An 18,528-nucleotide genomic window follows, 5' to 3' on the forward strand; every position below is an offset into this window, starting at 1 on the left:
AAAGTGTCCAATTCAGTGGTTTTTAGTATATTCACAAAATTGTGCAACCGTCACCACAGTCTAATTCTAGAACACTTTTGTCACTCCCCAAAGAACCCCCCTACTCACTAACAGTCACTCATTCCTGCTGCCCCCTGCAACCACTAATCTATTTCTGTCTCTATGGATCTGTCCTGGACGTTGCCTATAAATGGACAGTTCAACATGTGGTCTTTTGTGTCTGGCTTCTTTCATTTAGTGTATTTTCAAAGTTCATACATGTTAAAGCATGTACCAGTACTGCATTCCTTTTTGCGGCCAAATAATTTTCCATTGTATGGATGTACTATATTATGTTCATCCATTCATAATTGATGGTCATTGGGGTTGTTTCTGGCTATGGTAAATGGTGCTATGAACATTCATGGACAGGCTTTTGTGTGGACAAGTTGTCATTGCTTTTGGTTCTATACCTAGGAGTGGAATCGCTGGGTTATATGGTAACTTTATGTTTAGTTTTTTGAGCAACTTCTGAATTGTTTCTGAACTGTATTTTTTGACCCTGAAACAGTTCTCTTTTAGTGTGAGGTGGTCTGTACTTGTTAGGGTGGGAAAAATGAGTCTCAGGGACTTTAAACATTTTTTTTCTGTTATCTGTTATACATTTTATGTGCAGGAACAATGGTACCTTCATACAGAAACTTCTTGTCATTCGGCTTCATCATTTCAAAATGTGAGGAAATCTAAAACATGGAGCTCCCGCGTTGGCAAGGACTGGGGGTGTCTGTCTGAGTTCCCGGGTTCCTGACTACCCCTCCAGCTGTATCTCCGGCCACCTGCCACAGTCTGTTACTGGCAGAGACAAGGCCTGCTTGTTGCAAGGACATGACTACTGGGCCACTTCCATCTGAGAAGGCCTGGTGGGGCGTCCAAATGCAGAAACCTGACTGCTTTCCGGGGATAGCAATAAACCAGATGCAGACAACCCTGCAAATGTAAAGCCCCATTGTGTACAAAGCAGAAACTCACGTACCACGGCGGCCACGAAAAGGCCCTGACCTTCGACCCGGCCTCCACCCAGGCTCTCCTACTCCCTCCTGGCTGCCCTGCCCCGCTCGTCGGCTCGGGGTCTGAGCCTGCGCGGGCTCGCGGAGGCGGACGGCCTTCTCCGCATGCGCAGTCTCTGCCGGCCTGTTCCTTCAGCTGGGGCTCTGCCGAGTGCGCGCTCACGCACACGCAACGTCTCGTCTGCGCGCTCACGGGGCCTCTCTCGGCACGCGCCTCCGCCCCGCCCGGCCCCGCCCCGCCTCCTTCCCCCTCCCGCGCGCCGGCCCGCCGCACGCCGCTGCCGCCGCCGCCGCCGCCGCCGCCGCCGCCGCCGCCGCCGCCGCCGCCGCTGCCGCCGGAGCTCTGTAGTATGGCATCGAGGAGAATGGAGACCAAACCTGTGATAACCTGTCTCAAAACCCTCCTCATCATCTACTCCTTCGTCTTCTGGGTGAGTGGCTACGCCTGACCGGCGGCTGGGCCGCCGTCCATCGGTCAGTGTAGTGATGCTCCGGGAAGGGAAGGGGGAGGAAAAAACCCAAAGCAAATATCAAATCTCGGTCCCCTCCTTCAGGAGACAGACGCAGGGCTGGGGCTGCAGGATGGCGGGGTGCAGGCTTGGGGCTGCTCAGACCCTGGACCCCGCCCGGTGCAGGGTGTAAGGGGCTGCGTGGTGGCGGTGACTGCAGGTTGCCGACCTTTCCAAAATATTTTAATGCATTGACTTATTTTTTTAACTCGCGGGTTAGGGTCAGCCTTTGGGGAAAGTTGTGGGTTTATTCGTCTGTTTTCCACTCTGGACACCCCTCCCCACCCTCCCTTAGCAGCCCGTTCGCGGTGTCTCTTGGAGCTAACCTGTGGCCGGCTGGGAGCAGGCGCGAGAGCGCAGGGTTTGATCCCAGATTCCCGGTTATTCCCGACCCCGCGGGGCTGCGAGAGGCAGGCGCTGGGAGCCCTGAGCTGCCTGGCTGGGCAAGGGCGACCAAAGGCCTCCAAACGCAGTGATGGGGGGCGGGCGCCGTTGCCGCGCGGAGACGCACAGAGGGGAAAGGGTCTTACATAACCCAGGGGCATCTTTGCGCTTTCTCGGCGACCCAGGAGATGGGTCTTAGGACCCTTTTCCCACGCCCTTGCACCCTTACACTTATCTTTCTGTCATTGCGTAAACCCAATCCGCAGAGCCCTGGGGAAGGACCCCAGCCACTTGGTGACAGCAGTAGCGCCTCAACTCTGCTCCCCATCTAACTGGTGCTGCTACCGGTCCTTGAAGCTCATTGCAGAAGGATGACGTCAGCCCCTCAGCCGAAGCCTTGGGGGGCTGCGTGGTGCACTTCGCGGAGCTCTGCGCGCTTTTGCGCGCAGAAGGAGGAGGAGCGGGGCGGGCGGTGGGGTGCGGGGGGTGCTCCAGGCTTGTGCCTTACCTCATCCTGTTTGGCAATTCGTGGAGTCAGTGCCGGGCTGACACTGCAGTGATTCATTTGAAGTAGGTGGTACCTAAAGATCATTCCCCATTATTTCTCTTTCCATGTTGACGACTCCCTTCTCCCCAAGTTCTCCTTTCCTACACCAAGCCACAGGCCACCCTGCAGGAGAATGAATGTCTGTCATCACCCCCCCAACACACACACACACACACACACACACACACACACACACACACACACAAATGATCTGGGTCATTTCAGCGTTCAAGGCAGTCATTTTGAAACCTGAGGCTCTGCAGAAAAAGCCAGTCCTGCCTTTGGTTGTTTTTCTCTTTGCCAGTTAGCCCTAATTGGTCCTAATTTTGGTTTGAAACTGGGGCACAGTGCTTTATGAGGTACCCAGACTCGGCTTGATGGTGAAACAAGCTGTTTGTAATGACCAAGACAGGAACTGAGATTTATTAAGGATTTTTAAAAAAATCCCTAATGTGCCCCCACCCCCGCGGACATTCCTTGTCACTGGCATTGGTGATTCTTCAGGTCGGGGAATTGTGGACTCTGGAGACCAGGCATACCAAGAACTCTGCAGTGAGATAAGATAGAATACCAGGTGTATCACACAAGGCAACCACAGAAATGGACTTTATTTGGACTGAAAACAACACAGGTTGAAAAATTTCAGCAGTGGAATTGTGAGCTCTGCACAGATCCTATATTATGTTCTTCTTGGAAAAAGCAATAATGCATGCTGGTTGCTGAAACTTCCCAGTAGCCATTCCTCGGAACTGGCTTAGCTATTTTTGTTTGTTTGTTTCATTAAATCTCTTTGTGTTTGGTCCTTTAGTATTTACTTGACTTCCTATTTGTTACTGGAGTAAATCATATGGGTGATTATTTTTAGCTTCCTGAAAAATCTTTCAGCATCCCTGCAGGCTGGTAAAGAAGGGAGTCTTCTAGACGAAGCCTTTTCATATGAGCTCTTTAACTCTTCTTGGCTTACCTTCCCCCCACCTCATGAATCTAATTACTTAATGCACCCTGATACATCTTAAGCACAGAATTTTATGTCCTCTGAAGTTCCTTGATGCCTGCATTTTAATGTTTTCCTACTTCCAAGATTTCCATAGTCTTAAAGTGTTTACCTAAAGCATTTTCAGTAGTTTAAATAGCCTTCAATAATCATTTCATACTTCACAACCAAAGAATGAGATCTCTCCAGATGCAAGGGTATTTTAAGCAAGACATTTTCATTAATAAACCATGGTCCAAATGCTGTGTTCTCCATTGTACCTTAAATGCTGTTTTTCTTTTTAAACAGCTTTATTGAGAAGTAATTCACATAACATATAATTCTCCCTTTTTAAAGTGTACAATTCAGTGGGTTTAGTATATTCACAGATTTGTGCAACCATCACCCCAGTCAATTTTAGAACATTTTATTACCTGAAAAAGAAACCCCATGCCCTTTAGCTGTCATTCCCCTTGTCCTCCCAATAAGCCCCACCACCCCAAGCAATCACTAATCTTTCTTCTTTTAAAAATATAAATGCATTTATTTATTTATTTTTGGCTGAGTTGGGTCTTTGTTGCTGCACGTGGGCATTCTCTAGTTGCGGCGAGCGGGGTCTACTCTTCGTTGCGGTGCGCGGGCTTCTCGTTGCGGAGCACCGGCTCTAGGCGTGCGGGCTTAAGTAGTTGTGGCTCGCGGGCTCTAGAGCGCAGGCTCAGTAGTTGTGGCGCACGGGCTTGGTTGCTCCATGGCATGTGGGATCTTCCCGGACCAGGGCTCGAACCCGTGTCCCATACATTGGCAGGCGGATTCTTAACCACTGCGCCACCAGGGAAGCCCTAATCTACTTTCTGTATCTATAGATTTCCCTTTTTTGGACATTTCATCTAAATGAAATCATATATTATGTGGTCTTTTGTGAATGGCTACTTTTGCTTAGCGTAACGTTCTCAAAATTCATCCATGTTTATTCCTTTTTATGGCCAAATAATACTCCACTGTATGCCTGTATCACATTTTGTTCATTCATTTGTCCACTGCTAGACATTTGGGTTGTTTCTGTCTTTTGACTATTATGAGTAACAGTGCTACAAACATTTATGCACAAGTTTTTGTGTGAACCTGTCTTCATTCCTCTTGAGTATATACCTAGGTGTGGAATTGCTGGGTCATATGGTAACTGTGATGAATCATTTGAAGAACTGCCAGACTGTTTTCCAAAGTGACTACCATTTTACATTCCTGCCAGCAGTGTATGAGTATGTTGATTTCTCCACATCCTTGCCAACATTTGTTATTATCTGACTTTTAAAATTCTAGCTATCCTAATGGGTATCTCATTGTGGTTTGGATTTGAATTTCCTTGATGAGTAATGATGTTGAGCATCTTTGTATGTGCTTATTGGTCATTTGTATATCTTCCTTGAAGAAATGTCTCTTCGTATCCTTTGATCAATTTTTATTTTGTTATTTTTTAATTATTGAGTTGTATATGTTCTTTATGTATTCTTGACTCAAGTCTCTTATCAGGTATATCATATGGAAATATTTTCTCCTATTCTGTGTGTTGGTTATTCACTTTCTTGGTGGTGTCCTTTGAAATACAAATGTTTTTTATTTTGATAAAGTCCAGTCTACCTATTTTTCTTTTGTTGCTTGTGCTTTTGGTGTCATATTTAAGAATCCTTCACCAAATGCAAGACTGTGAAGAAAACACTGTCTATAAGAGTGACAACAATTCAGTAAATGCAGTTGATAACTTTATCTTTCTCTGGCACCTAGAACTGTCTGGCACATAGTAGGTACTCAAATATTTGTCAAAACTTCTGGAGTTATGTTAGGTAATTAACAAAGAGGATGATCTTGGTATTCTTTTAAGTGAAAGATGGAGGAAAGATTAGGCAGAATTTTTTTCCTTCCTGTTCTCGGTGAATCATTTTAATGGGACTGCTTCTCTTCCCTTAGCTCAGTTTAGATTTAGGACTAGAAGACATTTGAGCTTAAAATGGTGGTAGACGAGTAGCATCAAGAGATTGATGTACCTACAGTTATGAAAGAGAGATCTTTGTTTTATCTGGCCTCCTCTTCTATCTATAATCACTCTCCCTCTCTGAGATGTTCCTCTAAAGCAGTGGTTCTCAACAGGGGACAATTTTGCCTCCCCCCCCCAATAGTTGGCAATGTCTGGAGACATTTTTTAGTTACTGCTGGGAGTGGGGTGCTATTGGCATCTAGTTGGTAGAGGCCACAGGTGCGGCTAAGCATACTACAAGGTACGGGACAGCCCCTCACAAGAAAGAGTTTTATGGCTCAAAATGTCAACAGTGCCTACAACCTCTGCACTAGTGAACTTTACATAGTATACTAGTAAGTCCTATGTAGAAAAAGAGAGTCTTATGCAAAACTCCCAATGTATACTGTTGTTTGGAACCACCATACCCGAGCATTCTCAACACAATCGCAAGTAAGAAGAAAAACATTCTCCATGGCGTACCATAGTTCTTTATTTGAAGACAAAGGTAGGTAGTTCTTTATATAATAGTGTTGAAATGGATGGGACGATCTGTCCTCCGGTTAGATAGCATCACCTGAATGTTAGGTAAATGGCTCCTTTATTCTCTTTGGTTTGTACGTTTCATTTTCAGGTTAATAGAAGAGGAGGAAAAAAAACACACCTAGGAGTAAGTTATCCTGTGCTTTAAGACTAGCAAACAGTGCCTGACACATAACAGGTTTACTCTGGAAGTATTTACTTAATGAATGAATGAATAAATGAAATTTTATTGACTACTCTTGGGCTCATGTATTTATTTCAACTCATCTCAATTGGGAGGCTTTTTAAAATGATATTTCCTGTCTACCTGTGGTGGTTTAAATGTGTTCCTGACAGTGATGTGTGGAAAGGTGGAGTAGAGGACTGTATAAGACTTACTTATCCTAATGTTAGTTCAATTATTATATTTTTATGATCAGCCAGTTTGCCGGACATTTTAGTTACCTAAAATTTTAATTGGAATTGAATTTGCTATGTTTGAATTACAAAGATAGCTATCTTACACTAATACAAAAGTATCTCTCCATGGCAAATACAGTTTTTTTCAACAACAAACAGGAAAACTATCAATATGATGCTTACAAGGTAAATTCCATTTCAAAAAAATTTTTTGTTGGAGTATAGTTGCTTTACAATGTTGTGTTAGTTTCAGGTGTACAGCAAAGTGAATCAGTTATACGTATACATATATTCACTCTTTTTTAGATTTTATTCCCACATAGGCCATTATAGAGTATTGAGTAGAGTTCCCTGTGCTATACAGTAGATAAGGTAAATTCTGTTTTGATTTAGAAATTTTTTAATGTATTTTAAACACTCATCTGTGTTCTGAGCTTAGATTTAAATCCACTACAGCTACATCCACTAAATAATACTGTGACGAGAAATATCCTTGCTTCATTCCAGTGTGTATTGGATTTGGTTTCTTTGATTATCCAGGGAGGCAGTTAACTTTATCAGTAGTGCTATCAGATTCTCTTATAGTGAAATATTAGTGATTTTTTTAAAATTTGGGAAGCATCACTAATCTTTCTTGGGGGAAGATTGAAAGAAATAATAGTCAAAATGTTTCTTCTCTTTTGTCATCCAAAAAGTTTAGGTACCTGGGTTAAATAGAGGGGGAAAAGTCTTAAAGAACAGCCCCTAATGTTTTACAGTGTTTGAATTTGGGCACATACCAAAGTTTATACGTATTCCTTTGCATATCAGTGAAATTCAACAAACATTCATTGAATGTCTTACATGCCAGGTATTTCAGTAGAATGTTTACCAACTTTTCCTAGCTGCTCCTCTTAGCATGTTACCTTCATTTCTAAGTAATGTAGTTAATCTGCTGGACTTTTCAGTATTAGATGTTATATATTGTCTTCCTACTATGGAAGATCAAGATCTAGCTCTCCTACCACCTTCTCCCTCACTCCCATCTTTCCTAAATTGGGTAGACCCCAATATATCTTTTATCAGTTTATCATTATCATATATCATCTTGGTTAGAGCAGTAGTCAGTGATCACGTTAATGCAATTAGGAAGCCTATTCACAGCTGAACCATGTAGTGTGTCTATTATGATTGCTTGCCCATCTTTTTGTTTTCCCTTCAGTTAAAAATTGCCTTGTTTTATCCTTCGCTTGTTAATTTTCTTTATTTATCACTAAATTATCCCCGTATTCTCCCCAAGAACTGCACATCTTCACTTAGTGTATTGAAACACTTTGTGTATCCTATCAGTTTCCTATTCTTAGAGACATTTGTCCCAGAGCATTCTGACCTTCGATCTGGGCTAGTGTTCTCCGGGCCTTTGAAGCAGCTGACATCATTATAATCTCTGTTTACCATAATCCTGGGGAATCCTGTCTCCTTTTATGTTGTATCCTTGGTTTTCTAGAGGTCCAGTCTTCCTCTTTCTTGGTCGTTCATCCATTTCGGTGGAGCAAATCTCCTAGTAACTTTCTGGAAAAGAGTGCATGGGAGGTTAATTTTTTGAGACCTTGCAGTTGTGCAGATCTTACCGTGCTCTTGCATTTAATTTGATAGTTTGGCTGAGTATAGAATTCTAGTTTGTAAATCATTTACCCTCAGAACTTTGCTGCCACTTCCTCTTTTCCCCAGGTCTCTTGGTATTGTTACTGTTGAGAAATCAAATGTTATTTTGATTCTTCTTAAATTCTGCTGTTCTTTGAAAGCTTCTGGAATCTCTGTCTTGTTCCTAGTGCTCTGAAATTTCACAATACTACCCCTTGGCGTATGTTTATTTTTATCTCTTTCCTCTGCACCCTTTCAATCTGCAAACTCATGTCCTTCCGTTTGGGGAAATTTTCTTGAATTGTTTTTTTGTTTTGTTTTATTTTAAATTTCCCTTCATTTTCTCTGTTCTCTCTGTTTCGATGCTGGACCTCTTAGATCCTCTGGCTCCCCTTCTGTTTTCTAATTCTCTTTGTCTTTTTGTTCTACTTTCTGGGAGATCCCTCCCAGCTTACCTTGCCTGTTATTGCATTTTTCATTTGTTTTATATGTTGATATCTAGGAGCTCTCTGTTGAGGCCTAAGCGTTTCTTTTTCTAGCATCCTGCTCTTGTTTCATAAATGTAATATTTTAAAATCCTTCTGACAATATTAATGATTTTTTTTAAAGTTTGCTTTTCTTTGCTGTTTCCTCCAAGCTTCTCTGTTATCTGGCATACTACAGACTTACCTCAAATTTCTGGTACCCATTTTCTCTTTGTTGTTTAAGAGTGGAGCACTAAAAATGCTGATTGGAAGCTCTTAGTGGGAGTTGTTGATTATAAGTTGGGTGATTTGGCTGGGCAGTTGAGTTTTGGAACCAAGGTCAATCTCTTTAGGTCTTCTCCTTTGATCTAATCAGATTTCCTGTAGAAGAATCTTCCAATCTTCTCTCTGGATGAAGAAGGTTAGGGATATGGATGTCTCCACATGCAATATAAATGCACCTTTGTTTAAGCTCCTGTTTCACGTGTAGAAGCCAATGTTCACCATGCTTTGGTTCCCCAGTTCACTTCACTCTCCCTGGAAAATAAATCTCTGAACCCATGCTGGAATGGGGGAGAAGGCAGAGACTGGAAGTTGGGGGGATCTAAGTGCTTTTCAAAAAGCTTTTCCCAGATTCTCCTTATTTTAGCCCCCTTTCATCCCTACTTCCAAGAGTGCATGGAGCTGCCTTCTGGGGGTGCTTGTGTGCAAATACTTTATTCTTGACTTTTCTCACAGCTGCTGTAGGATTTGGCTTTTTCTGAGCTCGCAAAATGTCATTGCGGTTGTCTCTCCTTCCATTCTCATTGTTACAGTGGGTTAAAAAAATCCTTTTAGTGTCATTTCAGTGGAGTTTTGGGAGATAGCCAAGGTAAATGGATGGGTTCAATTCATCATCTCTAACTGGAAGTCCTTTATATCTGTATCTCTACATTGCATGGTACTAATTAAATACGTAGTTGATTGCGAGTGATTAAATAGACTGTCTGAGATGGCAACAGGTGGGCTATTCTAATAGATATTGGTATCTACTTTACAGTTTTTAAAAAGCTTTTGGATGTCAAGGGGAATGTTCTAGGTTGGAACAGGCTTATGAAAGCACATCCTATTTAAGGTCATCTGGTCATCAGGGACTGGAGTTGGACAAATGGGAATGAAGCTCTGAAAGTTGCTGCTGTTTTTTTCTGCTCATCGAATTTCTTCCCACCAGGTGGAGGCCCATGTGTCTTCTGCCCTAATTCAGATCTTGGTGGATTAATTTAATGTGGAAGCAGCAGAGTTCAAAGTATGGTGGGGAGTGGGGTGCTTGATGTTAGACGAGTCATTGCTCTGCTATTTTTCTGTTACTACAATGATAACCCTTTGTGTTTATTACAGACTTGTGCATTGTAATTTGACAAGTTTTTTTTCCTTATTTAAGCAACTTCCTGCATGCAACATGCAGTTAGGATATGGGTACTACCTTTTACAGCATTTGTGGAACATTGTTGCTTAGAAACTAGCTGACTTTTTATCCAGATAGATTGAAATACTTTTCTCAATTTTAATTATAGCTAAAGTTCTTGATTTGACCCTATCGTGAGCTACATTACTTATGATTCATTGACTGTTCAGCATTATGTCCTGTTTTAAGTAAGCACTTCAGAAGGTGCTTTGAATGGAAAGTCATCTGTGACTGTGTTTCTCTGTTTAAGCATGTTAAACCTTTGACATAGGTGACTAATGCAGCACTAAACCAATTTGAAGTGCACTTTACAAATATATTCTTATGTCTTTTTCTCCTTTGGACCCATTACAGCAGCTTCCAGTTTGGGTTATCTCTTCATGACAGGCAGATTGTTGGATTACTGCTCTTAAATTTCCTTTTTTTTTGGCTGTTATCCCACTTGCCTTGACTGAATGCTTTTCATTCTTGGGTGAACATTTTTGTCCCCTTTTATATAGAGCCCCAATATTCATCAAGGAAAGGACATAGAGGGCGAAAGATAGGAGAGGGCTTTTCTTGCTTTCCCTTTGGCTATTTGATCACTTGAACATGTAAGCATGTGAAATAGTTTGGTGATAGAATTAAGGATCACAATTCTACCGTGGAAGGTTCTCGTTGTGCTTTCTGTAAGGCATGACAGGCTTTTTCATCATCATCTGTTTTAGGAGAAATTGCAGTTGCCTTGTACTGAAAGATGGGCTGGGTCAGGTGCAGGTACTAGGTGAGCAATCTAGATCTGTGGTTCTCAACCCTGTTTGCTCATCAGGATTGCCTAAGGAGCCCTAAAATACTATATGCTTAGACCTCACCCTAAGAGATTCTGATTCAATTGGCCTGGAGGAGGGTGCCAGCTTTCATAATTTTAAAATGATCTTCCAGGTGATTCAGCTGTGCAAGTAGGACTGAGAACCATTGATTCAGAGAGAACTCTGTATAATAGCAGGCCTGGTTCGTCTTGAGTCTCTTGGATCTGGAGATAGCTAGGGAATATCTAGCTATTGAATATCTAGCATGGGCCTGATTTGGTCTGCTTTGCCCAAAAGTCTTAGGCTAGGTCTCCAGTCTCTCTTAGTAAACCAAAATGGCCTTGTCACTCTTAGGAGACCTTGCTAGTCATTCCTAACTAGAGGAGTGCTCATCAGAATCATTAAGAGGCTTTTAAAAATCACAGCTGTTTGGTCCTATCTCATGAAGTTTCCACTTTAATTGATTTGGAGAGGGGCCTAGGTATGTATTTTTTTAAAAAAACATTCCCAAGGTGATTCTGATTCCTGGGATGTTACTCTGGTCTGTGATGCAGTTTGTCGTAAATAAATTCGTACCGTATGAATGCTTTCCTGTGATGATCTGTAGTACCGTAAAGCTAGTTTGAGGAGAAGCAAGATGTAGCCAATCTAGTATTTTTCTCACCCACCGAACTGGTCTCTGGCAAGTGTTTGCAATTGAACTCTTGGAGTTTGGAGTAGTTTCCGTTCCTTAGGGGGAATGTATTTGTTTACAGTTGCACTGAGAAGTTAGGAAGAGACTTGGTTTTCCCTCTTTCAAAATATTAGACTGTCATCCAATGTGTAAAACAAAAACCTGAATTCATCTCTTACTAAAGTAAGAGAGAGCAGTACTAGTCAAGCACCGTTTATGAGTGAAACAGCTTGCTGGTCTTTTTGGGAAGTGTGGTGGTGTTTGATGGTTGCTTTGGGTACAGAAGCAGATTGGTTGACCTTGGCCTTAGAACCATGGCTATTTGGGTGAGACTGTTGTTGATCGCCTCTGAGAAGCATAGTCACTGCAGTGCATCTGCTGCTGATTGGTTGCTCTTGAACTGTGTGAGGCTGTCACTGTAATTAGCTTCTAGAAGTATGTTCCCTGAAAGAAGTTGAGGTTTTTTTTGTGTGTGTGTGTGGTATGCGGGCCTCTCACTGCTGTGGCCTCTCCCGTTGCGGAGCACAGGCTCCGGACGCGCAGGCTCAGCGGCCATGGCTCACGGGCCCAGCCGCTCTGCGGCATGTGGGATCCTCCCGGACCGGGGCACGAACCCACGTCCCCTGCATCGGCAGGCGGACTCTCAACCACTGCGCCACCAGGGAAGCCCCAGAAGTTGAGTTTTTATTGATAATTAGGCTAAGGTGAGTTGCCACTGCTCAAATAGGTTTAGAAGTGGGTGCTGGTAGTTACTAGTTACCATGCCTACTGAATAATCAATCTTCTTCCCCCCAGGAGTATAGAGACTTTTATTCTTGCCTCAGATTACCAATTCTCATTTCTCAGTGAAATGAGTTTGTCTCGGCACCTCAATTCCCATTCTCCAAACATCATCATGGTGATGTATAGAATTCTTTGGTGAGTTCATTATTCTAATCATTCCACAAACAGTCATTAGGAGTTTATGATTTCCAGGGAGTATACTAGGACTTCTCTAGGGTAGACCCCTTTGGGTTGAAAAGGAACCCAGATCTTGATCATGAAGCTGGGTGGTAAATGTTCCTAAACATCCCTTCCACATCCACATCTCTATTTGTGTTCAATTTCTATTTCTGATGAAGCTTTTCAGGATTTTTCACCTCTTCCAATTTCTGTTTCATACTAAACTGTATCACTCTCTTGCTATTCTTTTAGCTATTGCCTTCTATTGCAGGGGATTTGAGATTAGTCCTATGTGAAGCCTTGGCTGAGACACTTGCTGTGTGACCTTAGGCAATTCACATGCTCTCTCTGAGCCTCGGTTTCCTCTTCAGAATTGAACATATCTGCCTCAGTCAAGTGGTGAAGGTTAAATAACATTCAAGTGCTTTGTAAAGTGTAACAGGTATGTTTTTGGCAACATTATTTCTTATGGTGTAGAGTGTTGCTTTTTTCTTAATTTCTTGCACATGGGAGGTACTATGTCAATATTTGTTAAATGAATAAATTGATCAGAACACTCCCTACCCTGGAAGTTAGGGATGATTAACTTTTCAGGCTTTATAGTTTGCTACCAAAGAGAGCTGGTATTCCAGGAGGGTTTGAATGGAAACCAAAAACATAGTGAGTTTAGGTCGCTGAGTTTAGCCCCATCATTGGGATAAGGGTATTCCTATTTAGGATAAATAAATATAAACCTGCCATTTAAAATGTATAAAATAAATAAGCTACAAGGGTATATTGTACAACACAGGGAATATAGCCAATATTTTATAATAACTATAAACGGAGTATAACCTTTAAAAATTGTGAATCACTATGCTGTACAGCTGTAACATATAACGTTAAGTATAACTAAATAAATCAAATGAGAAATTGATGGCTTATTCTTTTTTAAAATAAACTTTTTTTTTTTTTTTTTTTTTTTGCGGTACGCGGGCCTCTCACCATTGTGGCCTCTGCCGCCGCGGAGCACAGGCTCCAGACGTGCAGGCTCAGCGGCCATGGCTCACGGGCCCAGTCGCTCTGCGGCACGTGGGATCTTCCCGGACTGGGGCACGAACCCGTGTCCCCTGCATCGGCAGGGAGACTCTCAACCACTGCGCCACCAGGGAAGCCCTAAACTTTTAATTTTAGAACAGAAAAATTGTGGAGCTAGTACATAGAGTTCCCACATACCACACAACCAGTTTTTCCTGTTACTAACATCCTACTTTAGTATGGTACATTAGTATGTTACAGTTAATGAACCAAGATTGATGCATTATTAACTAAAGTCCATACTTAGTTCAGAATTTTTGGGTTTTTACCTAATATCTCATTAAGGCTACCACATTACATTTAGTAGTCATGTCTCCTTAGACTTCATTGGACTGTGACAGTTTCTCAGACTTTCCTTGTTTTTGATGACTTTGACAGTTTTGAAGAGTTCAGGTCATGTACTTTGTACAATGTCCCTCAATTGGGATTTGTCTGATGTTTTTCTCATGATTACACTAGAGTTATGTGTTTTGGGGAGGAAGATCTAAGAGGTTAAGTGCCGTTTTCATCACATCATATGAAGAGCACATACTGTCAATATGACTTATCACTGTTGATACTGACCTTGATTACCTGGCTGAGATACTTTGTCAGATTTCTCATTATAAAGTTACTCTTTTTCCCCCTTTCCATACTCTACCGTTTGGAAGAAAGTCACTGTGCCTAGCTCACACTTAACGAGTGGGGAGTTTTGCTCTACCTCATTGAGGGTGGAGTATCTACCATTATTTCTTTTATTAGCAGAGATGATTTCCAGTCAACAGTTGTTAAAACCAACTGTAGGGGTTTACCTGGTGGCACAGTGGTTAAGAATCCACTTGCCAATGCGGGGGACACGGGTTCAAGCCCTGGTCTGGGAAGATCCCACGTGCTACAGAGCAACTAAGCCCATGCGCCACAACTACTGAGCCTGTGCTCTAGAGCCCGTGAGTCACAACTACTGAAGCCCATGCGCCTAGAGCCTGTGCTCTGCAACAAGAGAAACCACCGCAATGAGAAGCCTGCACACTGCAACAAAGAGTTGCAGCAAAGCCCGCTCACCACAACTAGAGAAAGCCCCTGCGCAGCAACGAAGACCCAATGCAGCCAAAAATAAATAAATTTATTTTAAAAAAACTGTAAGTATTTTTCAAATAGTAAAATGCTAAAAACATTTGATTCAGTTGGGAACTAGACAGATTCTTGGTTACCAATATTATTTATGATTTTGGCTTATCTACAAATATAAAAAGACAAAGAATAACTCAATGTTGGAAAAAGTAGAGATAAAATTATCTCTTCACAGATGCAATTGTTGTATCCTGAGAAACCTAGTAGAGTCTAGTTTAAAGATAAACTAATACGAGAATTTGGTAAAGTGGTTAGATACGAGATAAAAATACAAAAATTAATTGCTTTTCATTATTTTAGCATAAGCCTTAGAAAAGGAGAGGGAGGAAAAAATTTCACTCTCAGTAGCAACAGAAATCATAACTATTTCAGAATAGTTAAGAACATGAAGGAAACTAAAATCTTACTGAGGGTCATAAGATCTGAAGAAATTAAAGGACATTGTGTTCTTGAGTGGGGAGATTTAATATTATAAAAGTCTATTTAAAAAATGTGCTTAATGTAATTCCAAATAAACCCCCAATAGGATTTTTTGAGGGGGATGGCACTCGATAAAATAATAATGTTTATATAGAAGAATAAATGCCTGAGAAGGCAGGAGAAAGATGAGAAATATGGGGCGGGGGGAAAGAAGTATGTGCCTTAACAGTGTTATCAGAATATACTATTGTATATAAGATGGCCACCATGATCCCCATTTCTGGTATCATGTTCTTGTGTAATCTCCTTCACTCGGGTTCAGGCAGGACCTCTGACTTGTTTCTAACTAATAGAATACAACAAAGGTGTTTCGATGTGTGTGAATACATGTACATGATCATATTAGGTAAGATTGTAATGTCTGTCTTCCTGAGAGACTCTGTCCCTGGCTGGCTTTGAAGAAGCCAGCTTCTATGTTGTGATCTACCCTATGGAGAGGACCACATGGCAAGGAACTGAGGGCAGTCTCCCACTGACAGTCAGAAACTGAGGCCCTCAGTTTGGTAGCCTGCAAGCAACAAAATGATGCCAACAATCAAGTGATCTTGGAAGCAGATCCTTCCCCATTTAGGCCTCAGATGAGACTGCAACCACCTGACACCTTGATTGAAGCTTTAGGAGATCCTGAAACAGAAGACAGAGTTAAGTTGTACCCAGACTCCTGACCCCACAGAAACTCTCAGATAATAACTGTGCTGTTTTAAGTCTCTACATTTATGGTAATATTGTTATGTAGCAATGCATAACTACTACAACGATAAAGTCACTAATTGATTCAATATGATGTTGACTTATAAAGAGATAAATAGGTCAGTGGAATAATAGAGAATCCAGAAATAAATTCTAGTATATATGAGTTAATATATGAAAAGGAACATTCGTTTTAGAGAAAGCTAGGTTTAAATGATTCTTGTACTACTGCATGTATGGAAAAACTAAAATTGGAGGCCTTACTTGAATTTTATTAAAACTTCTAGTTGTTTTAAATGCTTAGACATAAACACAAAACAAAATTCTGTAAAAGTATAGTGATCATATGAACAATACAGGAATGAGAGAAACTTCTTTATCCAAGCTGGAGACTCAGAAGCAATTAAATTAAAAAATCAATATATTTGCCTATAAAATTTTTAAAAATTATGTGGCATAACTACAATAAAGTCAGGTAAACAGTTATGCTGAGATTCAGAGCCAGTACCAGATTGTTAACTAATATACTGCTTTCTTAATTAAGAAAATCTTGTTACAAAAAAAAAATCTATTTACATTCTGATGGAAGCTCCTTCTTATTTTAGACTGATAATGGTTTGCTCACCAGCACTGGCCTACTGACCACACTTAGTGTATTACTGCTTTGGGAAAGGAGTCAGCAAACTGTTTCTGCAAAGGGCCAGATAGTGAATATTTTAGGCTTTGTGGGCCACATGGTCTCTGTTGCATCTACTCAACTCTGCCATTGTCCTGTGAAAGCAACACAGACAAATGAAAAATGAGTAAGCAAGGCTATATTAAAATAAAACTTTATTTACAAAAAAGAGGTGGCCAGCCAGATTTGACCCTTGGGCTGTAGTTTTTGCTCTAGGGGATACCAATATAAGGAAGGTATAATACTTAGCCTCAAAAACTAAAGTTTAGAAGACATCTAGATGGCCAACAGGCACATGAAAAGGTGCTCAACATCTCTAATTATTAGAGGAATGCAAATCAAAACTACGTTGAGGTATCACCTCGCACCAATCAGAATGGTCATCATCAAAAAATCTACAAGTAATAAATGCTGGAGAAGGTGTGGTGAAAAGGGAACCCTCCTGCACTGTTGGTGGGAATGTGAGTTGGTGCAGCCACTGTGGAGAACAGCATAGAAGTTCCTTAACTAAAATATTGCTACCATATGATCCAGCAATCCCACTCCTGGGCATATATCCAGAAAAGATGAAAACTTTAATTTGAAAAGATACATGCACTCCAACGTTCATAACAGCACTATTTACGATAGCCAAGACATGGAAGCAACCCTAAGTTTCCATCTACAGATGAATGGATAAAGATGTGGTGTGTGTTTATATATATATATATATATATATATATACACACACATACATGCACAATGGAGTACTACTCAGCCATAAAAAAGAATGAAATAATGCCATTTGCAGCAACATGGATGACCTAGAGATTATCATACTAAATGAAGTAAGTCAGACAGAGAAAGACAAATATGATATCACTTATGTGTGGAATCTAAAAAAATGATACAAATGAACTTATTTACAAAACAGAAACACACTCATAGACCTAGAAAACAAACTTATGGTTACCAAAGGGGAAAGAGGAGGAGGGATAAATTAGAAGCTTGGGATTAAAAAAAAATTAAAATTTAAAGTTTTACATGGGCTTATAGGAGAGGGAATGAAGGAAGCCTTACCATTTTTAGCTTGAAAGAGTTGGTCATGCACTATCCAATAAGGCAGCCACTTGGGCCTTCAAATATGGAGTATACAAATTGAGATGTGTTCTAAGAGTAAAATGCATATCAGATTTTAAAGATTTAATATGCAAAAATGTAAAGTATCTCAATTTTTATACTGATTGCATTACTACATGAAATGGTAGTATTTTCGACATGAAGAGTTCAATAAAACATTATTAAAATGAATTTCACCTGTTTCTTTCCAATTTGAATATGGCTTCTAGGAAATTTAGATATGTAGCTTGTCAATATATCTCTGTTGGACAGCACTGAACTAGAAGTGCTAGATGTTTAAATTAAGTGCTATGGGACCAAGGGAGAGAACTCATGTAGCTGGGGAGTTTGGAAAGGTCATGCAGACAGAACTGACCTTGGAGAATGACAGGATTTTGGCAAGTGGTGCCCTGGGAGGATAATGAAGTCTATCAGACGGAGGAAGTGGCATTAACAGAGGTTTGGAGACAACAGAATGGTTTCTGTGTTGGGACAGGAGTGAGTTTAGCTGTAATAAGGGACAAAGCACGTGGTGAGTCTAGGCAAGCAGGTATAGGCCTTATTGTGGGTTGTGTGCATGGGTTAGGGTTTGGACCTATTCTGGCTGGGAGTGGGGGAGGGGGGATAACTAGGCCATAGCTTTGAGCAGGGAGTGGTAACTTTGAAAGCTGTTTATACGTCTAATCTAGGAAAGAATAAGTTGATTGGGTTGGAATAAGAAAGGCAATAAACGGTGAAACCAGGTTAACTAGGAAAGACCAAAGGTCTAATATAGGGTGACAATGGGAATGGAGAATAGAAGACAGTGGAAAGCCACTTTATATTGTGGCAAGGGTATGTGTGAACGAGTGAGAACCCCAGTGTCGTGTGCGTGCCGAACCTGGATAATGGTGGAAATGCAGACCTTAGAAGTTGGTTTGAGACTAATATGATGTGTTTAGTTTTAGACACCAGTAGATTTAAAAGACAGGCCAGCTCTCAGAAGCTTGCTCACTTTAGTCTTTTGCTGGCAGAAGTGGCCCTGGGCAGTTCTTTACTTTTGGTTGTCTCT

At 41.3% G+C, this 18,528-nt stretch overlaps 1 protein-coding gene across 1 annotated transcript in view; it reads left to right on the forward strand.

Moving 5' to 3' along the window:
* Positions 1–1,396: 1,396 nt before the first annotated feature.
* The window catches only part of TSPAN7 (tetraspanin 7), a gene marked incomplete at its 5' end in the record, with an annotated part of 137,809 nt that continues 120,677 nt past the window's right edge, over positions 1,397–18,528 (forward strand). Inside the window, one exon of the mRNA XM_082864766.1 lies at positions 1,397–1,477. Within this exon, the coding sequence (XP_082720892.1) occupies positions 1,397–1,477 (81 nt within the window). The remainder of the gene's footprint in view (positions 1,478–18,528) is intronic.

This window comes from Leucopleurus acutus (genome assembly GCF_964270905.1).
Source record: "Leucopleurus acutus genome assembly, chromosome: X".
Classification (NCBI taxonomy): domain Eukaryota; kingdom Metazoa; phylum Chordata; class Mammalia; order Artiodactyla; family Delphinidae; genus Leucopleurus; species Leucopleurus acutus.